The sequence below is a fragment of the Platichthys flesus genome, chromosome 14, assembly GCF_949316205.1.
Source record: "Platichthys flesus chromosome 14, fPlaFle2.1, whole genome shotgun sequence".
NCBI lineage: Eukaryota > Metazoa > Chordata > Actinopteri > Pleuronectiformes > Pleuronectidae > Platichthys > Platichthys flesus.
Window position 1 is genome coordinate 6,067,182 of NC_084958.1, and position 24,065 is coordinate 6,091,246.

Sequence of the window (24,065 nt, forward strand, 5' to 3'; positions counted from 1 at the left end):
CTGAAAAAGAATGAACATCACGACAATCAAACTGAAAAATAGAATAAACATAGTAGCAGTGTTAATTCAGGCTTTGCTTCAGTTTTTCATTCTCATTGTTCAGTAATGTTTCTTTCCCCGACTGAGATCTGCTGCTTGTTTCCCCCGCACATCAGAGGAATGATAGATTAGACCCTGACACCTACAGAGACGTCAGAGTGAGCAGGAACTCTTTTTCTCCTGGAACAAAAAGCTTAAAAACTACAATTTCACTGAATCAAAATCTACACACTCAAATCGATGATCACATAAAGAAAAACAAGAAAAGTTCTTATAGATTTAATGGTTTTAATGGGGCTTTTGATTCTCTTTGTCAAGAGGGATTATTGAGGTGTCCATATCAGTGTATTGCATCGAGTCACAATGACAACACTGGATCAGACAGGCATCCCTTTGAAGCTCTGCATGCCGAAATCTGTAAGTTCATCTGAAACAACTAAATCAAAAGTACCAGCCAAAGTATTCAGTGCAGAATTAGAACATAAGAATAACTTTAAAAAAAGAAAAAATATAGATTGGTTACTTTGGTTACAAATCTCAATTTCATGTAGTTGGCTGACAGCCGCCCTTCACAGACATATTGGTATTGAAGTTTGCGTTGGCCCAATATTCATGATTATTTATCAGAATCAACAATGATCCTTTAATTCTAAGTAATTGTATCAGCGGGACTTCCTGTTTGTTCAATAAACTTCTTAAACAAAGTTGATCATTACAAAGTACTGCATTTACTATTTTACTAATTCCACCAGGCTACATGTTGCAGCTCTCGCAAAGGCTTTCAGCCATATGACTTTTAAGGGATGGTCATTATATCTCAGTAACATATTTTCCAACATTCATGGTCCCAAGAGGATAAATCCGTATGAGTCAGGTGAACCCCTGAGTTTCCCGTTAGCACCGCCTTGAGGGTGACATTTGTAGTTTAATGTAACATGACAGCTGCAGCAACTACAGGAAGGATTTTGTACAGACATGCCTGTTCACCTCAGGATGAATTCTAGTAACTTAAGATTTCAGACAGCGCCACCATCAGGTTTAAAATGGAATTTTCCAAAAGTCGGATTTGACAAATATTTTCAAAAATAAAGGATATTCCCAATAGCAGAACTTCATGCTCTGTACTTATTTGCATATGTTAGCATGCTAAAACAAGATGGTGAACATAGTAACTACACCTGATAAATATTAGCATGTTAGCATTGTCTTATGAGCATGTTAGCGTGATGTCCTTACTGAGCCTCTGACGATCTGCTTTTTATGCTTCAAAAGGAGTTTTTTGTGTTGTACTATTGACCTCATTTCAGAGTACTATTTACTTTACTATGCACGAGTCAGGCTTAGCACTGTGTCGAGGTGAGTGACACCATGACAAACAAACCCACTGTTCCAATCATGTACGAAGCAGGACGCAAAAATCAATGATGATCCGCACCAGAGGGTCAAAGTGACTCACTGCAGATTTGCAATGTACAGATGCACAGTGCTTAATGCATTGATCAGTCCACATACACCAATGCAGCATTTGTTGTTTTGCTCTTTCAAGCACAATGTTATCTACAATAAAGTTCAGCTCAGGCTACATGCAGGCGGCCCAACCAACATCTGTTATGCGTGTGGCTGCTCAAAGTCCAGACTGTGCGGAAGTAAGATCCAGCCGTAGTATTATTCAGTTTAAAGATAAATTAAACAGAGGCAACACACATAAACTTCATTTTGTAGTGAGTCCAACAATGCTGTTTATCTGATATTGTCCTTCACCTGATATGCAACGCAGGCCTACATGCACTGTGCACTTAGATTTAGTGAGATGTGTACGTTTCTCTCTCTCACATTCAAGCACAAAAACAAGAAAGGTCCACTCACATTATGGCCACTTTATTTCATCACATAGCTAGTGTTTTGTGTACAAAGTCACGTGACTTCTTTAATTGTCCTTGTGGTAAATGCACTGCTTTTTACCAATGAGGGGATTTTACAGATTTTAAAATGTGTCTGACCTTTGGAGAACACAATTTTTTGATGTGATCGAAACAGGAAACAAGATTTAAGGAAATCAACCCTTAGTGTTTTGAGAACAGGTGAGTGTGCTTTTAATGTGCATGGAAACACAATCAGAGAAACCCTCAATACCCCAGGTGTGGAACACTTGGACCCCAAGCAATAAATTAAAATGGCTCTGTGCAAATTATGTTAATCTACACACAACACTCAACCCTAGTGGTAGTCTGCTTCCCAGACTACTACACGGTATGACTGGTCACATGTTCAAACTTGTGCTGTAACTAAGCATCTCCATGCCAGGGTATACCATGAGCATAAAACCTAAGGGAGCTCCAAGCCCAAGCATCTCACAGAGCAGTCTGTGTCATCTTAGTGCAGATCAGAATCCCGACCTGTGAACTTTCATTGTCTGTCAAGAGAAGCATTTATAGCGACACTTAAATCTTTCAGAGATAAGAGAACAAGCATGAAGTGCCCTGCTTCTTTCCCTTGACAACATATCTGACGATGTTTAACACAGCTGATCCTGCACATTCTTCCTTTGGCTCAAGTCAATAGATCAAGTCAACTGCCAGCATCAGGACAAAACACCAATCAGTTCCTCCGCGTCATTGTCCCCAACAACCTGTGTGGGACTGTCACAGGTGCTCACGAGCCCGAGTCCCAGCTCTGCCAGCTCCTCACAGCTCATGTCAGTTGTCACCATGATCTTAGTCTCCAGGCGGTTACACAGAGTCCGGTATGAGGGTAACGGGTATCCCAGCTCTCTCAGGTACTCGTAGCCTTTGGTGCCAACTGCGCAGCGGATCTTTCGGGCCTTCAGGATGGTCTCGGGAGACCAGACGGCCCGACGGGAGCGCTTGGTGAGGGACAGGGCGCGGACCTGGTCCTCGTACAGAAAGTTCTGGAGGCCCTTCTCGATCCGGTCCAGCCTATAAAGACGTTTCTTCATCTCCTCTGCCTGGCAGACACAGAGATAACTTGTTTAAACAGGGCTAGAACAGTTAATAAGCATTTCTACCTTGATAGTTTCTTGCATCAGAGTTAGAGCTAACAGATAATTATAGTTAAGCAGGTAAATCCAGGTTGTAAATCCTTGAAAGCTGTAAAAAATAACCACCACATATTTCTGCACCAAGTTAAAAGGTGTAGCTCTTTTAAAGTATCTCTTTTAATATACTTATCTTTATTGGACACTTAAATGCTAGTATATGCATCCTTGTTAACTCGATTTATATTTACTTATATTTTATTGAATAACTTTATTTTATATTTCTATTGCTTGTACCTTTATTTTATTGTATAGTTGTGTTTTAAATATCCTTAGTAAATCTTTATAACATTTTACAACAACATTTTATTTTAGGATGACTTCCATAATTTAGTTGCGCTTGCACAATGACACTGTCATCCATCCTACCTCCTTCTGTAGCCTTGAAGTGTGCTGCATCTCCTGCTCCAACTGCTTCTTCAGGAGTTGACACTGTGTGCACGGCTGCTGGACCTCGCCCGTCATGTCAGCGTCCTCCTCGTCCATGCCGGGCAGAGGGGTGCGTCTGGCATAGCCATGGTCCCCAAAGTTCAGCTCCTTTTCCACTACAGACACAAAGCATTGGGTGAGTGGTACTGAAGTTCCTGCCTGAAATCTGGTACACTTTTAATGTCATGCCATCATTTTAAATAGATTGCTCTATGTTGTGATGCCAAACTTAGAACACTAAGATGTTACAGGATAAATAACCAAGATGAAGGGTTTCTGATTATTTTCAGTTGCCTCATAAACCTGGTGTAATCAGTTTAAGCCACTAGGGGGCAGACAACAAGCTGAAAACTACACATCCCTATTTCTAATTTTTGTGACCAAACAAAATCATATTTGCACATTGAGCGGACAAAACAGAATTTAACTTTCAATTGCAAGTATCCTTTATAATCTGTTTTGGTCTCCATCAACTCCTGAGTAAAACATTTGTCCCTACTCTGCTAAATGTTTGAATAAATTTATATTAAAGTGTCCGAGGATGGAGGCAAGGATCATTGTGTAGACTCTGTAACAACAATAAGCTAAAAGTGACAAAATGCTCTGTAGATTCTTATTACACAGAGCATTTCAATCCACTTTAAAATGCAATACCACCCAAAGAGTTTTAGGAGGCAAGCTTGGAAATGAATTACTGCAACAATACTACGCTGTCTGTGGAGTAGTGAACTGGAAACAAAAAACATTTCCCAGCCCTTTAAAAGCTTCCTGAGAAAGCAAATGCGGTTGAGAACTTGGTGTATATTCAGTTACCAGGTTCGGGTTTCAGGGGCATCAGGATGTATGGAGTGGTGACTGCGGGGTACGGAGGCTCTCCAACACTGAACAGAGTAGGGATGGCATTGGGCTTCAGCTTCCTGCCCCCGGCTGGAGACCTGGCTATCTCCTCAAACTGGCTCTGCTCAAAGTGATCCTTGGAGAATCAACGAAGATAAAAGACACAGACACACGTGAACAGAAGTCAGTTTGGGATTGTATTGATCACTTAGAAAGCACTACATGGTCTGGCTCCACTTTATATTTCAGGCTTAATTCAAAGGAAAGGATACTGTTGCTTTGGTTTTCGCTACTCATCTTAGGAATAAACTCCACCTCGATATCCAATCAGCAGAATCAGTGCCTGTGTCTAAGTCTGCCTGTTGCCCTGTTCGCTTGTCCTGTGTTATATCTCTGGAGCTACCTCAGAATTATTCTTTGTCATTAATGACTCCTCCTCAAACACATCCACAATATACTGTGTGTGTTTATTGTTTGTGTGCGGAGCTTTTAAATAAACAGTCTATGAAGATTTTATAGTCAATGGTGATCTAAAATGAAGCGGAATTGAAGTGAACTGTTCTTGTGTCAGGCTTTTATTAACCTTGTAATGATTTACTTAACTTTTGTTATTTTCATTCATTGGATGTTGTCTATTTCGGAGGTCTGTTAAAATCAAATCTCTGTAATTCAACTCGATATAAAGCATTGTAGCAACTAAATGAACGTTGTGCTTGTACTGGCAGACTTTATTTGTAATTTCTAAAGAGGAGGTGATTCAATGAATGTTGTTGACATGTTGGAGATCAGCCCCAGGAACACCTGTGAATGTCTTTGTCAGTCCAATTTGATGGGGAAAAAAACAAACCAGTTATCCAAATGATCTGGCCAAATATTACTGGGCTGCCAATTGACAACCACTGTTGTAGGTTTTACGAGGACTAAGATGAAGCCCCCACTGACAGCAAGGTGCCGATCGCCTGTTCATTCAAATATATTCATATTGAACGTATCATGTGTCCACATCACACCAAATTCAACACTACACTTTCTTGGGGCATCAACAATATACATGTGAGTGTGAGACAGATGAGAAGAGCGATTCTCGAGGTATGCATTCCATTAATTTTGAGATTGTTTTTATATCATCTAGTTGTTCTTTTATCTGTTTGTTTTACAACATTGCTGAGTGGGGTCTGGCTTTTCTATGTGCTTACTTTGCAAAATACATACATAGTTCTTTAGGGAATCATAACGTTTTAGACAAAAAGGGGCGTTTCAGAGAAATATAACTATTATGTTTCTCCCAAATTTCCCCAAAATCTTGTATTCCAGAAGCCTTATAGATAAGGTGATTCCTTCCGTTGAATACATGTCATAGATGAGATCACATCAATCCTCTACTGAGGGGGAATGCGGCTTCAACCATTTCTTTGAGATTGATTTTCTTGCAGCTACACTGCATTAAATGGGTATTTACTTGTTTTATTATCATTCAGAGGAAACACATTGGAGTTATTTTCCAATTGTCAGTATTATGCCAGAAGGACTTTACATTTGAACAGGCCCAGAACAAATGGTAGTGATTTGGTTCCAGGGAGCCACAGTTTGTTATTCTGACAATTATAATAAGACAGATCATTTGAATGTCATGTAAACAGTGAGACCAACATGTAGTCAGTGTGTGGGTCTGGTTTTGGGGCTACTGCAGTCTCTGTGCTGGTTGATGTCCACCTCGATCTCAGTGTGAACTCACCTGACACAGTCTGGAGTGAGCAGTGGGCTCGAAGTCTCGGCGACAGTTCACCACCCACTTCTTCTTCCGCTCGGGGTCTTTGGGGAACCTGAACAGCTGTTTGCCGATGCTGGTGGAGTTGGAGCAGTTGGGAGCCGAGCAGCCTCCCATGGCAGCAGCAGCAGCAGAGCACACAGCAGGGATCAGCTCTGGTGCAGCAGGCGTGAAGTTAGCTTGTCTGTATCTGGAGCTCAGCTGGGGATGGGATCATCACTTCGTAGATAAGTAACCGCGCGTTGTAAAAGCGAGAAAAAGTTACACGTGCGTTAAATGTCCCCTGGTGGAAACCGGAGTGATGCCCCGCGGGTGTCTACATGGTATTTAATGAATACAGTTCAAAGTAGTGAGTCTGAGGTAAAACCACTCTTACTTTGTTTGAGCCAAAATGGCGCACATCTCTTCGACGGTCGAGCGCAGTGACGATTTGTTTATATGGGCCCGTTGTAGACGCCTGTCTGAAATTATTTGTTGAAAAGCAAACCCTCAAAGTTAAATGGAAATTAGAACATCGCCTGTATGAATTATTAATTCACTATTGTTTTCATCAAATGTGAATATTTCTTTACATGCATATAGCCACAAACTATTATTTTTTACGCGCAGGCAGTAGCCCAACTGCTATAGGTTGTTTTTCAAAGGACCCCAAGTAGCACGCTGACATGTTTATAGTTGAAGCTGCTGTGAGCCGCCGACCCGAGTAGATATATGAACCAGTGTTAAAACAATTACAACAGTTGTGAAGATACTATAACACGGGAGAGCAGCAAAGTGAGCCTGTGCACAGACCAGCTGATAATGAAAACCTCTGCGAGTTAACTAATCCTGCTAATTCTGAAGTTAGCACCGGTAGCTGCAGGACACGTTTCAGCCGCGAAAGAGAACTGCTGCGTTGGGGCGACCATGGAGTCTCCTATGGTTGTTCCAGTCATAGATGTCCAGAATGAGACCTTCACAGAGCTCTGGCCTGCGATGGTAGTGGCCATTAAAACGTCTTCCTTCGTTGCACTAGATACGGTGAGTGAAATTTAGAGAAAGTGAGGTATCAGCACTGGTTCCCCCCTCGCCCCCCTCTCCTCCTCCTCCTCCTCCTCCTGTGACATCTAGACACAAACTGGCTGTGAATCGAAGTCCCATGTAAACAAAGAAATAAGTGTTGTCTCTGTTGTTTTCCAGGAGCTGAGTGGTCTTGGGAATAGAAAGTCCTTGCTGGCAGAGTAAGTAAAGAGATATTCTGTCCTCCTCTGCTCTCTTCCCTAACGAACGTTGTAGTCTCAAGATGGCATGGCGTGTAGGTGTCTGAGTCAGTCACTTCTCTGTGCCTGACCTGAATGATGGCGAGAGGTCTGCAGGCCTCTGCAGGAATACTTCAGATCAGATGGTTTATGTTTTGTGTTTGGAGCAGCCGTCCTGTCTCTGGTGATGTGTTGAGGTGAACCTAGAGCGTCTGTAGCTCCTGAGGATAACGGACATGTTGTCATGTCTTTTAGTAACCGGATTTGTTCTCTCCAAATTGGTATAACACTGAAATGCTTCAATTATACTTTAAATAGTTCACCCTAAAATGAAAATTCACTCAATATCTACTCACCACTAAGCCAATGGAGGGGTGGGTGAAGTGTTTGAGTCCTCAAAACACTATTGGAGGTTCAGGGGTAAACAGCGCTGCAGACGAATGCAATATAATTGAAGTGACTCGTGACCACTTCTTCAAACGTATTAAACAACATAACCAACTTGAAAATGCATCCATACAGATAATAAGTGAAAGAATGTTGGAATAAATTCATATCTCAACTGTGCAATATTCCCTTTGCTATAGTCATCTGTCTGTGCAATATAAACGGTTCATGTGCAATCCATTCACTGTGACTGTCCTCCCTCTGCATTTATTTTTCTCTGTCTTTACACTGTATATACTAGTTTAATAACATTCATATGTTTTTAGGTTTCTATGTATTTTTGTATATTCCTTGCACTTAAATCTTGCATGTTACCTATTACTTGCTGATGTCTTTTGGACTCCGGTTGCTGTTATACTAAAAACTTCACCAATTGTTGGACTTCTTACTCGTACTCTTATATATCCAAGCAAGGACAACTGAGACTCATAGATTAAATTATTTTATTCACCACTATGAACACCGAGCCATCTTCATCAGATATCTGTGCAGAAGATATGTGTTCATCCCCCCTGAGTTCACCCTGACTTGCTGTGATGTTTCAGATCCATTGAGGACAGATATAAAGCCATATGCCATGCAGCACGCTCTCGCTCCATCCTCTCCCTGGGAATTGCCTGCTACAAGAAGCTGGACCTCAAGGTACAACAAGACTATGTCTAAATAAAGTGACCACATCTTGTAGACACGGGTGTCTAAATACTTTATTACTTGTGCTATATATGACAGTGATTTTGACATCATTCCAATGACATACAGCTAGAAGATGGCCAAATTGATTATTTTCTCACATAATTAGATGAATGTGGGATATACTGTATCTTTAAAAGTCTAAAATTCAATTATCAGTAATGTAGGCCATAAGTCGTAATATATTAACTTATCATGCAATAGTTGGGTCTTAATGACGTTAATGTTCATGTAGTGCTATTTCTTTTCTAATAAGTTTAATTTATAGATAAACGTTTTGGTGGCGTCTATAGTTAGTAATGTCTCTGTGTGTAGTTCTTTCTCAACTATATAGACATTGGCAAACTTTAATTAAACTATAGACAAGACCAACTTGGAACTGGTGACTGGGAAGAATTTATCTCAATCTGTAGTTTCCAAGATAATGTGCTTATTCTCGACTTGTCTACTCAGATATTTCTTTATATCTCTCCTACTTGACATTGGTCTCACATATTATTGATTATCCTCTTAAAAGGGTCTTAAAAAATCTCGAACATATCAAATTGTTACCTGCATAAACCCTGCTTTAATACGCATGTTATGTCTGTGACGCTGCCCTTCTTCAGGCTGCAGACACGTACCTGGTCCAGGTGTATAACCTCACCCTGCTGTGTTCAGAGGAGTACATCATCGAACCCCAGTCGGTCAAGTTCCTGGTGCAGCATGGATTTGACTTTAACAAGCAGTATGCTCATGGAATCCCTTACTGCAAAGGCAATAATAAGGTGAGAATGTCTACATGCTTCATAATCTTTTGTGTTGAACTGTGTGTCTGAGTTGTTTAATTTGGCCAATTTCCACCCAATTGCACTGGTGCCAACATAACACAGGACACTGGATCGGCTCATTGACCTTCCTCAAGGTTTGATTGTCTCATCTTCCTCTTTCTTCCTTCACTTTCAGGGAGCATCTGATCACCATGGGGTCCACATCAGGGCGTTATTCACTGAACTGCTGCGTGCCAGGAAACCCCTGGTGTTCCATAATGGCCTCATTGACATGGCCTTCCTTTACCAGGTACCAGCATTATTCTTTCCTTCACTGCGTGACGGAATTTATTCAACTTTTGATCAGTTATCACTTGGACTAAAAGATTAAGTGATTATGTTTCAATGGTCGAAGGATAAAGTGAACTCAATATGGAAAAAAAGTAATATGTACACAGGAACTGCACTAATTGACGGAGTCACACAACCGCAGTGCAGTAATTCTAGTTTTCTCTTTCTTTAACATGCACAAGCAAAAGCAAATCTTTATTTCAAATTAGGAAAAAATTTCGAATATCAATAAATCGTTAAAATTGCCTAATTTAAGTTGGTCAAAAATAACACTTTACAGCCTTTGTGTTTCTTTTGACTTGTACACTCATTTGGTCACAGTGTTAATAACAGGAAATAGAACTGTTGAGTTTAATCTATTCCGTTGCTCTGACCATAAAAAGACTGTTTATGTCAGGACCAGAAATATTTAGTGCTGTTACTTCAGATCCAATAGAAACACAGGCCTGTAACGCTATAGAGCTAGTGCCATTTGTAATTTGAGGAAATTTCTAACAGTTCATATACAAATCTTTGTGGCTTGTTGTATTAGGGGGAGACTGCCCTGTATTAACATTCATAGGTGGAACATCTCCTAGCAACGCTGGTTAAACTCTTCAGTCAACCATTATCCAAAAGAGAAGACAAATTCTGATGAATGCACAATTGCAGTAATATCTTTATAGTTTAATATATGTATTCTTTTTACTAGAGTTTTTATGCTCACCTGCCCGAGCGTCTGACCACCTTCACTGCGGATCTGTCTGAGATGTTTCCTGCTGGTATCTATGACACCAAATACATCACAGAATTTGAGCTCCGGTTCAGTGCCTCCTACCTGGAGTATGCCTATAAGAAGTGGTGAGTATAGACACTTATATACACAGTATCAACACTTCTAAATGATCCTGAGATACAAACAGTTGTTAACACTATATGATGTTTGAAAACAGTTCAAACTGTTTTCAAACATCATATTAGTGAAATAGATTTAGTGAAAATATATATATATATTTTATTATCTGTATTTTAACATTAATACCAATTATTTTCAAATATTATATTTTTTTATCTTTCATTATTGTTTATGTGTATGCAAATAAATTGTTTGTGTATATTTGTTGCTATGTCAGTCAAAGTGCACAAGTTGAAAATTATGAATGATGCAGAATGGCTCCATGTCTCCGTTATGTCTGGACACCTATCATGCCTGTATCATTGTTGTTTTACCTATATGTTTTCATCAGTTATAATGTTCTTCATGCTCTGTCCTCCCCCTCCAGTAAGCTGGATACCAGTCGAAGTTTGACGTCTGGAGGGAGTGGACATCATGTTCATTTAGAGTTCTGTCATTATGCCGGTCAAATGTCCAGCTATGTGGACTTCAGAGTGTGTCCAGTTGTAGACTCTCATGAGGGACAGACTGACATCTGCCAGCGCTTCTCTGTGAGTTTGAACCTTTTTTTACTTCTACTAGTGCATGTCATGTTCTAAACTCTGCCTGTTTGCTTATGGTGCAGAGTGAAGTTAGAAAACTTCACCATAACAAAATATTATTATTCAGGCAAATGAATTGGCCTTTTGAGGGCAATAACGTGCTCAAATTCTTACCAAAATTTGCAGAAAGTTAGAAAGTGGTGAAAATATACGTATTCTGGAGGAATATTCAATGTGCGTCACAAAATGGCTCAACGGTGCAACCGAGACCCCAGGATGTATTCACATTGACCGATCTTCACAAAAATCGATACATAGGTGTATCATGACCAGACAAACAAAAAAGTCTTAGGAGCTATTTGAAAAACGCTACAGGATGCCTGCTATTTTGCATTTAGTGGCCATTTTGCCGTATTCCACATTTTTACTTTGAGGTACTTGTACCAGGGCTTACATCAGATCATCTTCAATTTAACTTGTTATAGTAGCTTTAGAACTGGACTCAAAACAAGATGATACAAAAGGAATAATTTCATGTTTTATTGAGATGTACAGAGATATAAAATATGAACATAAAAAGGTAAGAAAAAGGAAGAGTCATCAGGGGAATATGTACAGGGAAATTGACCAGGACACGTATCAACCAAATCTTTGTGTGTAGTCTCCTCCCTTAAACAGTAACTACAACTTTTGTTACAAGGCTACTCATCTAGTCGCTACTAGTTTGTTGTTTGCTGACAGATCTTTATCCATACATGATAAAGACAGCCCTCCTTCAAATGTTAAAGCAGGGACGTGTAGGTACACTGAAACTAATTTCTTGGCACTATCAGTTATTGTGTGTCTGGCTAGTGTAATAATAAATATTATTACACTAGCCAATATTAATATTATTAATGTTTTGGATAACTAATGTATTCAGGGAATTCACTATCCAGTTGCTTGGCTATAGAAGCTGAAGGTTATCTTGCAAAAAAGTAACTAAACAATGCCTAACATTTTATTTCAATTATTACTTGTAATACTATTTATTTCAGAGTTGAATGCCTTATTTGTAAGGGGTGCAATTTTGTTGTTGCTGCTGTAGATAGAAACCTAGTGAATACTAAAGAAGATCATTGTCTCTATGTGAACTGTTGCGTATTTAACAATTTTGTGAGTTTGAGGGTACTTATTTTTTTTCAATTGGTTTGAATAAACTGTTCACAGAAAATAACAAAGAAACATTGAATGGCACTCAGTAGAGCTCATACTTCACCAACAGTCTCCCTCTAAAACCACATTTAAATTAACTAGATCATGTTCATTTGAATGTGCACCAAACATAACACACTCAAATATTGATCTATGAATTATTCTCATAGAAATCAACAAATCTCAAACTGTTGAAAGAAACAACAACGATGTATCCGCCCCCTGATCCTGATCTGTTTGTGATCTGAAGAAAAAAAACAACCAAAAAACATACAGAAAACATTACCTCCTAAGCAGATGATATCTTTTTCATTTTTAGTTTTCATTTCCTTCTTTTTGTAAATTGTATGTAACATCAACTTAAGACTAACGTGACTTATATTTTTCTGATAGTATTTAGAAACAATTTTTTATGATAATACCCATACAAAATGTATGAGATCTGACACACGATATCTCCACAATGCAGATTTTTGTAAATGCTGCTTCAAAGCATTTATTTTTTAATTGATGACACAGTCGTTGCATTTTATATAGACTTACACAATAACAGAAAAAGATCTGAGACCTTGATGTCCAAGTATAGAATACTATAAGAAAAGAACTGGATTATTTATAATTGTGCTTCCTGGCACAAAAAAGACAAAATTAAGAGGTGAGAACTTTCAGCTAAAAAAAGAACCAAAGTATTTATGTTTGCCACTAGCTCCAACATCAAAAGTATAACTGAGTAAAATTTACCAGAAAATGGTGTTCAAAATTGTAAAAAAAAATTATTTGTAACTATGCCAAAATGCCTCTTAGTGTACACCTTGAAGACAACTGCTTCAGAGGAAGTGATTCTATGAATGTAATGCTCTGGCTGTTTGACCCCGTTGCCTACCACTGCTGTAGTTTCTCCTAAGACATAGACAGTCTGTTCAACTCCGTCCACAGACTGAATGCACCATGCCCAGCTTCCACTGACTGCTACAGAGCGATTGATGCCTGTTTATTCCAATTTATTAATGTGGAATAATATTAGTATTATTAATATTTACTGCACTTTCCTTGAACCTTAGAAATACACCTGCCAAGTTTGAAGCAGATAAGATGAAAGGTTTACGAGATAAACGTTTCTCATACAGATCTACAGACGTTTGTAGAATTAGTTGGTACATACCCTGAAGAAACTTTCAATCTGAAGTGACATTAAACAATTGAATGTACTGAAAATAAGATGCAGAAGAAGAGATACAAGCCCTTTTTTCTTTACTGTTTCTGTCAGAACAGACAAGCCATGTCGATTATGTATTACATCTTTAAGTTTACGTCTTTCAGCGCCTGAAAACTCATTAAACATTGCACACACATCCAGTCTGGGAAAAAATGACATATTTTATTGTTGTCACACATGGCGTGTCAAAATGGCTTGAGTTTGCCTTTTTACGGTTCTAAAAATCTGCTGCCTGTTTTCCTCTGCCCAGATGTATAGAATGTTGGAGATAGGTCTAGTAGGGAGGAAAGCCTCTTGGAGCCATTCCCTAAACCCAACATTAAAACCACCATCTCTACTTAATTGGTCAAATTTTGACCCTTTCCGCACCTTGTGCTTTGCCAAAGTTATCGTAAGACATTAATTCAGTGAACAAGAAATTTTTCAGTCTAATCTCAAGACTTTGATTATTTTTCTGACTAGTGTGTTTCCATTGTAATCTATGTTGCTTGCACTTTAATTGTATAGAAATGTTTGCAATAAGTACTCTTTGTGTTTGTTTGTATTCGTCTGACAGGCATTTGGCTGGTGTCCAAATGGTACCCAGTGTCCATTATCCCATGACACTGACCTGATCATCCTCCAGGATGAGAAACACGTGGATACTAAGAGAAAAAAGAGGAAGAGGCAGAAGAAGAGAGATAGAGAAGATGCAGCAGAAGGATCCTCTATATTTGATGGTGCCCCTGAAAACAAAAAATCCCACATGGAGGTGGATCAGGAAGAAACAGATGACCAACAAAAGGCAACTCCTGATCTGTCCCCAGAAAATGTGCCACAAGTGGACAGTAATGGAAACACCGAACAGGGTGAAGGAGAGAAGATGAACACAGAAAGCAAGGGGAATGGAGTTTGTGAAGACAACGCAGACTCCAGAAACTCTGTAAAAATAGCCCCAACTGATGAGACCAAGATGAAAACCAACACAGACGACAGTGTAGAAAGAACAACAGCAGATAGAGGACAAGAGAAGGTCATTGACCACTTAACTGGGACGGACGCTCAAAAGAAAAAAGCTGAGTCTGGAACTCATCGAGCGGGCTTCGATGCCTTTATGACAGGATACATCTTCGCTTACTCGCATACCTTCGTTAAAAATAAAGCAGCAGCTGTAAAGGAGGACTGCAAGGAGGAAGAGCAGATGTGGCTTCCTTCTTGTCGCAATAAGGTTTATCTCAGTGGAAAGGAAGCTGCTCTCAACGTGGTGAAAAGCACCTTCTCTAAGTCATCCAAGGCCCACGTGCAGAAGATGGAGGTGCTGTGGGGAGGGAGAAAGTAGTGTGCACACTTGCACACAGCAGGGCAGTTGTAGTTTAAACAAGTGGAGGTTCACAACCTAAGTTTGTATTCATACAAGCAGCACAGCTCTATTGATGACAATTTATTTTTCAACCACTTTGATCCAGACTGAAATATGTCAACAACTTGCTGTGGAAGTTTGGGCCTGTTATGCCCAGTAGATGAATCTTTCTGAATTTGATGGTCCACTGGCTTTTTTCCTAAGTCAACCATGAGCTTTACTATTTAGTTTATGGGGAGATATCTTGGTTACTTTTCAATGTCCACGTTCCCATCAGGCTAAATTTTAAACCCTTTGGTGATTACCTGATGCTTCAAGTAGAACCATGAACAAGTTTTAATTTGTCGGATACTTATTCACGATCAAATCCCAGCAAAACTAAGTATATTCTCAAAAGCATCCGCTTTCCTTTTTGTTGATCAATAAACGTTGGCATGGTAACAAGCTAAACTGATGGTGAACTAATTGTACTCATTATGAGCGTGTTAGCATTTTATTAAAAAAAACTTCCATGTTTGTTTTATTATCACATAGTTTTTATTTATCTGGCAGTCCTGTTTTTTTTTTTACCAAAGTGTAAAGATAAGTACCTTTTAAGAAAAGATGTTTTCCTTTCAATTGAATTAGCTGTTCTGAAAACAGTGAACAAGAGAGATGAAGACTGATTATTCCATTTTTTTCAAAATGACCTCTTTCTGAAATAAAACAACTCGACAATGATTGGTCAGTTTCTTTTATTGATAGAAAACCACCATTTATAAAGGATTATCACGTATAACAACGTCGTATAACAAATTAACTTGTTTGCTGCAGTTTGTGCTGTGATGATCCATGACGGTTGCTTGGTTATTGACCATTGGTTGTACATTGCTTTTCACAATGCATTGTGGGAAACAAAGTGTCCACTATATAGGGCAGTGGTTCTCAACCTTTTTTCAGTGACGTACCCCCGTCGAAGAAAAAATTCTGCCGAGTACCCCCTAACCAGCGCAAAGCATTTTTGGTTGAAAGAAAGATGTAATGTGATTTATTAAGCCTTGTAACTAGACACATTCAAATTTAAAACTCCATCAATGTCCATAACATTGCTCATTTGTAGTGGTCTCTCTTGAACTATTTCGAAATAAAAAGATATAAAAATAACTAAAGACTTTAATTATTATCTCAATATAAATAAAGATTTGTGCACCTCAAAATAATTATCAACTTAAAGTGACCTCTTTTGGGATCATAATAAAGATATGTTCTCAAACTGAACTCATGAACTTAATTATAGCTAAACACTTCTTCACAAAAAATAAATCATTAACTTAGTTTTAAATAAAAGATTAGCTCAAAACATATTTTTTTAATATTTATCATCTTAAAATATCTTCTTTAAAGATCGAAAAGAATACTGACAGGTAGCTTGTTTCCGTTTGCTTTGGGGAGGCTTTTCGCATCGTGTCTTGAGATGACCTGAATTCATAAAATTTCCTAAAACTCAGGTGGCTTATCAACATGAATTTCATGTTTTGTCTGGAGATACCGCGGAAGATCTGGTGGCTTAATGCCACTGTTGGCTAATCTCTCCCCACAGAAAAAACAAAAACTGTAAATAACCCAATCTATGTTATTGTTAATATTATTGAAGTGTCTTTCTGTTATTTTATTGTGAAATATTTGCTCGCTTTAAGGTCATACAATTTCGTTTCCGCTTTTGTATTACATGCTTTTATTTTGAAAGGGTACCGGTAGAGACGCGGACTTCTTGTTATGAATCATTAACTTCACAACGGAAAACTTTTACGTTTTAGCGCCCCTCCGAAGAGGCACAAACTCTCACGGTGTTGCTTAGGGAAGGCTCTCTGCTCTGGTTTCGCCTTCTTTGGTACTTGTCCCTCCGTGTTTCAGCAGCATTGCTGCTGCACTTCAACTCGACTCCATTGTTGAAGTTTTCAAGGCAGGTGATTACTGATGACAGGCGATGACAGGTGGCGTGTGCCAGGTTGGGTCAAACCATCGGTATGGGGGAGACTCTGTTTTTTTAGGATAATTAAAAAACCCAGAGTCCCAGAGCCTACTGAATATACAATTTAGTTCATGAACTTACACTTATATTTTATTGAATATTTGTTAAATAACAATTTTTCAAAGATTTTTGAATGGATGCTAATTTTAAATATATTATAAAAAAATCTCAAGTACCCCCTGGAGTACCTTCAAGTACCCCCAGGGGTACGCGTACCCCCATTTGAGAATCACTGATATAGGGTATAACAAAATTCACAAAAGGTTCAGCACTACAAAATGCCGAACTTGCTGTTTAGAGAACTTTAATGATTGATTTTGGACACATGCCAAGAGACTGGTCAAAAGTGGCATCATAAAAGCTGTGGTACTAGCACTAGCAGATATATTTATTATCCTATCCTAATTAAAGAATCAAACTGGGGCTATGCTTTGCTAACTGGCCGGGTAGTGTTATTAAATGCAGATGTGACTTGCGAGCAGCCAGGGTCCTCAAAATAATAGGGTCCCCTTAATAGTTAGTTTTAATTCAAATCTTGGAACATGAATTCAAAAACTGGCAAACGGACATGGGAGTACAGTTTGAAAAGTTAAAGTGAGCCTAGTAAGAGCAGAGGCAATTTAGTCATTCAATTTCTCATACAGAGAACAAACCATTTGATCACAGAAACAACATGGATTTCCATCTGGAGCCATCCTCAGGTCAACAAATCGTATCAGTTGTGATCGTGGTGTGGAGCTGCAGTATCAAGAGCTACTTAAAATGACAAAAACATCTTTGAGAAAAGTGTATTAAATGTGAACCTTTATTATTTTGGTCAATGCCCAATCAACATGGAGGAGTTGGGTTGTATGACCTACGCTGCAGTCCTGTCATGTTGTCCATCTTTACATACAAAACATGAATAAACAGGTTTGCACAATAATCTGTCAGGTGAGAAGCTCGTACTCACCTTGTTGCCCACAGTAAACCACAGTAGTGTAGGTGGCACAGTAATATAAGAGACAAAGAAGTGGTTAGGATGATGATCATTTATTTATAAAACGTCAGACGTTATGGTAAGACTTGTTTACCATTTATGACTTTCTCCACTTTTTTGGCCATAGTGAGCTACAGGGGCCCTGCTACTTAAGGATATAAAATTATCAATAAATACTAACTGTGTATTGACGATGTAAAATTGTAAATATAATATACATTTCCTAAATTCTGTATGTTTACTTTAAATATAATATACATTTCCTAAATTCTGTATGTTTACATAGTATTAGGAAATGTCTTGTGTTATCTGTTGTGCCTAGTGTGCACTTTATATGTCTCACTGTGGGAGAGTGGGAAACGTTGTATCGATTCCTTGTATGTTCTGAACATGTTAAGAAATTGACAATAAAGCTACTTTAACTTTAACTTAAAAAAAAAATGTAATATACCTAGCATAAACAATCACATACATTATTTTTATACTGTATTATAGTCTAATCTAGGTAATTTAAGTCTTGCAATACCAGAAGCTTGCACTCAGGTCTTTGGTTCACATTGATCAGAAAACAATGAGGGTTGGAATAAAGAAATCTCTTAAATATTGAATAATTGAACTATATAAACAATGAAACAGCCCAACAGGTTTAATAACAAAAAGCTTCAACTCAGCTTACTCAAAGTCAGATGTCAATATGGTGGTTATGTTTTTATTTGTATCTTGTCTTCCGTATTTCTCTCTCTCACCCTCTGCTGGACAGTCCACTCATTTTCTCATCGCTAACTCCGGTGTTGACATGGTGTTGACCTGGGAGTTGAATGCACATAGCCACGTGTTACCTCTATGACGCACAATGCTGACATCAAGTCTTCTTTAATCTGCCGGTGACTAGCTTCAGTGGGAGGGCAAGACACAACTAACTGCCTTTCTAGACACAGAGGCTTACCCTCAGGGTAATAATGGGTCAATCCAAAGACTACGTTAAGAAATAGTAGAGATTGTTCCCAGTGCAGGACGCTAGCAGGAGTGTCACTGACCTTTCCAGATACTAGGGCTAGATTGGGGAAACAGTGGTCCTGTAAGACGTAGAGGAAAGTTGTTGTGGCAAAAGGTTCACTGCAGCCAGCCTGCCAGTTGCTTTGGTCTTATCCTGTGTGGGTTGGTCTGTCAGCCCTGTATAGCATTATGTATTTATTGTAAGTCCCTCTCATCAGACCACCTTGGCTTCTTAGCAGAAATGTCCTCGTCGCCGCTCTGTTCCCTGCACCTCCTTGTTAAGGAGCTGACACCAGGAGTTGAAGGAGCTACAGCATCTTCTTCGTCTTGGGAGCTGTCGCCGTTAAATAATTCGAAACACTCCTCTGTAGTGAGTGGCCCAATGGTCTCAGGAAAACCAAGACCAAACCCCTCGAGGTCAGGGTCCTCAAGTCCATTGTCTTCATTTACACCATCGGCATCAAGTTCAGGACCTTGTTCACCCCTCTCGTGTTGGTTCCTGGCAATCAGCTGCTCAAGAATACCATGAGGATCAACGTTTAAAAAAGCAAGAGGATTGGCAGGAGGCGCAGCATAACAAGGAACATACGGCGCAGCTTGAGGAGTTGCATAAGGCGGAACATACGGAGGAGCATACGCAAAAGCAAAAGGATTAGCATAAGGAAAAGCACAGGGAAAAACAAAAGGATAAGCACAGGGGAAAACAAAAGGAAATTCATAGGGGTAAGTGTGGGATTGAGAATAATAAACTGGAAAATGACCAGCAGCATCCTGCTGTCTCCAGTCCATCCAATAGGTCAGTGGTGGGAACTGTTGTAGCAGGAAAGAGTGAGCTCTGACATATTGATAATCATTGTAATTTAGCTCCTCCTCTCTTTCCTCTCTTCTCCTGCTATTTGGCCGGTCAAAGCTGCCATGACCATCACCATTTTCATCATCTCCATGATTGGGGAGAGAAGGATTGTCCATGACGATGTTGTCTTCAGGTCTTTGAACATCAGGGCATTCAATGTTGTTTGGTGGCACAAATAAGGCACCTGGAGGGGGTAGGGAAGAGTATCAAAAGTCATGTTATTCTTTTCCTTTGAATATGCTGAAACATGCTACGGTAACAGTCGAATATGCAGATGGTGGGAATAGAAAGTCCTATGTTGACCATACTGACTAATTTCAGTTCAGCTTTCGAGGTCGACTTGAAGGTCTTTTCCTACTACTGTAGGCTGAGACCTCTGAAGGATTTGGCCCCTGAATTGGGACACAGCGTTAATATGAACACTGTATCACACCAGATGCAACCCATCCACTATGTAGAAAAGCTTCCATCATACAAGGTCCTACCACCACCTTTACATGTAATATAACTTCCAGTTCTGCAACAATTATTTTTAACACATGACATGATGAACTACTTACAGAAAATACATGACCTGTATGCAATAAAAGAAACCTTCAAAGACCTGTCTCCTTAACCCCTGTACATCATCAAACCAGGTTTTATAGTCAAACACGTTTTACCTGCATAGTAGCAAATCCACCGTCTTACTCTGGCCAGCAGGTGCTCCTCCATGGGGGGTCCATTAAAAGCCATTTTTCTGGCAAGAGGTTACTTTTAAATAAATTGCCTTCCTCTGTTTTTCTTGAGTCTGTCTCCAACTACGTCCAGGTGAGCAGTTTTACAAGAGCTTAACTTCCAACCTACAGGTTTAACATGGAGTCAAAGGACAAAAAAGTCTTGACACTTGAATAATTTACCTTGCCTAATGTTATGAATCTCTGATACAAAGTCTACAGTGGCAAAGGCTCTGTCCCTGCTCTCAGTAGATGTTTGTTTAGGTGTTGATTTGCCTTTCCATCTGTCTATAGGATAACTCACCAAGCCCCTGTACACCTGATCAGCCAATCATCTGCCAGGAGCACAAATACAATCTTGCAGACACAGCTTAGAAGCTTCAGTGAATTTCCACAGCAACTGTGTGAGGGCAGATGCGATGTCAGTGACTTTGGCCACCAAGATTTTGTTTCTGAAACTGCTGGTCTCCTGAGATTTCAAACACAACAGTCTCCAGACTTTACTCAGAATGGTGAGGCATAAACAACATCAGGAAACTATACTTAACAACTGTGGTGAGCAGAAAAGCACGTTAGGATGCACATGTCAAACTTTGAGGTGAATACTCTACAACAGCACAGAACATGTCAGGTTCCACATCCCTCAGCCAAGAACAGACATTTGAAGTTTATGTAGACACACACTGAAGCTAAACATCACACATCTTTTGGCTCAGTTGGTGAATTGGTAAGAACATTGGTTAAATTACGAATGTTGTAACCTCTGCCAAGGAGCTTATGTTTTCATCTGTATTTATTCCCTTCACCAAGGAGGTGCTTTCATTTTCTGTTTCCCGAGTCTACTATGATCACCATGAGTGTGTTTGTGTGTGTGTGTGTGTGTGTGTGTTGTCTCCACACATCATGAACACATTTTGAAGTCAGTTATAGGCTTTATCAGAAATTAATTAAATAATAATGAAATTAGGTGAACATTACACTACATTACATTACAATTGGCTGATGCTTTTATACAAAGCGACTTACAATAAGTGCATTCAACCATGAGGGTACAAACCCAGAACAACAAGAATCAATCAAGTACAATTTTCTTCTAGAAAGCCGAACTAAAGTCCTATATGTAAGATCCATTTAACGTTCCATAAGGCAACAACATCTGAACGCAGGAAGCTGGTGGTCGAGGAGATGCGCAGACAGGAGGAGAGTGCAAGAAGAGCAAAGGCTGTCTCTCTTGTTAAACAAGGGCAATGGACGCGGTGGGAAGGCCTGGAGAGGAGAAAGATCAACTGGAGTGAGCTTTGGCAAATGGAGGCAAGCAACATCAGCTTCATCATAAGAGCTGTTTATGATGTGCTTCCCTCACCAAAAAACCTACATCAATGGTATGGCGAGGACCCGATCTGCCCCCTCTGCCCAGCTCCAGCGACTCTCAGGCATATAATGACAGGTTACAAGACCAGCCTCTCACAAGGCCACTACACCTGGAGGCACAATCAGGTCCTCAAGAGCCTGGCTGCAGCACTTGAGACCAAGAGGTGTGCAACCAATTCATTACCTCCAAAAACAAGCAATCCTGTCAAAACAACAACATTCATTCGGGAGGGACAGAAAAGGCCCAAGCATCCTCCTATGAAGCCAGAAACTGGACACCTAGCCATGGCCAGGGACTGGAAGATGCTTGTCGATATTGGCCAGCAACTAATTTTTCCACCTGAGATTGCTTCTACCAACCTTAGGCCAGACATGGTACTCTGGTCTCCTTCACGAAAGGCTGTGTACATCATAGAGCTCACAGTCCCGTGGTAAAACTCTGTTGAAGAGGCCTACGAGCGTAAGAAACTGCGTTACACAGAGTTGGCAGCAGACGCAACTCAGCGTGGCTGGAATGCAAAAGTCTGGCAGGTTGCTGAAAGAATTTGGAATCCATGGACAGGCTCTGCGACAGACCGTCAGAGCAGTTTCTCAAGCAGCTGAAAGAGGCAGCCAGTGGATTTGGATCAAACGGAAGGACCCTGGCTGGGCTGTAACTTCATGACCCCCCATCCCCACCTGAGAACTTAATTCAGATCCCTCCAACTTGAGGAGGGAATATGAGGTATGCGGTCAGCTGTAGGGCTGGCTCAGGGAAGAGGACGCCCCTGCCTTGCATAGTCCCGTGGGAAATCTTAATTGGCCATGGGACACAAGCTAAGGCTTGATCACCCTTTAGCTGGCCAACTTTGATGAGAGTGTTTAGTGATTTAAGGCTGAAACCCCCACTGATTCGAAGGCACACTACTGAGGATGTGTCCCAAAATTGACATCTTAACCCAGTCTAAGAAATACACCTCCCATGCCACTCTGTCAACATCACGGCAAATCATGTGAGAGCATACCATCTATTGGCACAATGGACAATTTTAACATCTCGTCCCGTGTTTTATGATTCTAAGTGCTACTTATGCGCAAGCAAGTACTAGTGTTTTGAAACAGAGGCGGGCAGCCACTGGTAACCAGTGAAGGGAGCGGGGGAGCTGAGTAAACAAGACAGAGACAATAATACATGGTTCTGGATACGATGGCTGTGACGTCGACACATGCTGCAGTCTCGTCACCTGGTCCTGTCTCCACGCCTGGTTCAGTTCCTGGTCTGCCGACGCCTGCAGCCCCTGCAGTTCCTGTTGCCAGGGCGCCCGTGTGGGCGAAGCCCACCTACTCGACCCTGGAGAGCCTCAGAGGGTAGACTGGCTTCCTCTCCTGGTGGCTATGTCTGTGCGACGCCGGTGGCATGGTCCAATGACGTACTACATGAAATAATCAATGAAGTACTTAAGTAGATTATGCAAATCAACACATGGACCAGAATGTTCTGCTGATTCGCAGCATTTCACTGCCAAGCCGAAACAGCAACAGAAAGGGTTCTTGAAGGTGTTGAAGAAGCTCATGACACCGAAAGCCTTGTTTTTATAGTCCTTCCTCTTCTTCTTCTTCTTCTACTTTTTCTTAAGTACAACTTCTTGAAAGCACGAAGAAACTTTCTATTACTTTTTTCTCAAGAGCCATGAACTTGGTAGGCTGCTCGGTGTTGGTGGGCTCCAGCAGAGAGGAACGGATGCTCCAGCATTTCATGAGGTCTTAGTCGTTGATTTTGGTCCAAATGCAGCATCTTTTTAAGGACGTCCACAAAGTCTCGCACCTCGGCCTCCTCAGTGTGATGTTCCCAAAGGATCAACTGGAACAACAATGTTCAGAATATTATTATTATTATAGGCTTATTAGATTATGGAAATGTAGTCATAGAAAAAAATGTCATGTAATAACACTAAAGATTGACTGATTAAGCCACCCACCTTCTCCAATTCCTGTAGAGAGTTAAAACATCTCGTATCGTTGACTTCCTCACAATCCTCGATCTCTTCTAGAGCCTACAAAGAGATAATTTTTCAGTTAGATAAATTATCCTGATTGATGGATGGATGATAGACGGATGGATGGATGCATACTATCAGTTCCCATATTCCCCCCTGAGAATTAAAGAACGTGTTGCTGTACACTCCAGCTTCAAGCAGATCATCTGGTGGCTGACCCAATGTGTTCACAATGAACCTCATCTGGAAAAAGATATGATCAGAATTAGGAGCAGATCTCAAGCTCACAAAAGCACTGTTGATGACCAAATCCTGGATGCTGGGACGATTTGCGCTCTGTGACGATGATACTTACCAAGTGATGTTCATCTATCGCTGGAAAGATAGGGAAGGCC

The 24,065-nt window shown here is 40.2% G+C and overlaps 2 protein-coding genes across 2 annotated transcripts; one reads left to right on the plus strand and one right to left on the minus strand.

The window, feature by feature from the left end:
- Positions 1-1,901: 1,901 nt before the first annotated feature.
- On the minus strand, positions 1,902-6,497 carry si:ch73-382f3.1 (uncharacterized protein LOC100151273 homolog). The gene is made up of 4 exons (XM_062404775.1): positions 6,096-6,497; positions 4,337-4,496; positions 3,464-3,639; positions 1,902-3,004 (listed from the first exon to the last, which is right to left on the minus strand). Exons 1-4 carry the CDS (start codon positions 6,243-6,245, stop codon positions 2,621-2,623), a joined length of 870 nt encoding a protein of 289 aa, XP_062260759.1. The 5' UTR covers positions 6,246-6,497; the 3' UTR covers positions 1,902-2,620.
- Positions 6,498-6,518: 21 nt separating this feature from the next.
- On the plus strand, positions 6,519-15,488 carry toe1 (target of EGR1, exonuclease). Its single transcript, XM_062404773.1, has 8 exons — positions 6,519-7,148; positions 7,308-7,348; positions 8,359-8,455; positions 9,112-9,270; positions 9,449-9,562; positions 10,295-10,443; positions 10,866-11,028; positions 13,986-15,488. Exons 1-8 carry the CDS (start codon positions 7,035-7,037, stop codon positions 14,745-14,747), a joined length of 1,599 nt encoding a protein of 532 aa, XP_062260757.1. The 5' UTR covers positions 6,519-7,034; the 3' UTR covers positions 14,748-15,488.
- Positions 15,489-24,065: the final 8,577 nt, after the last annotated feature.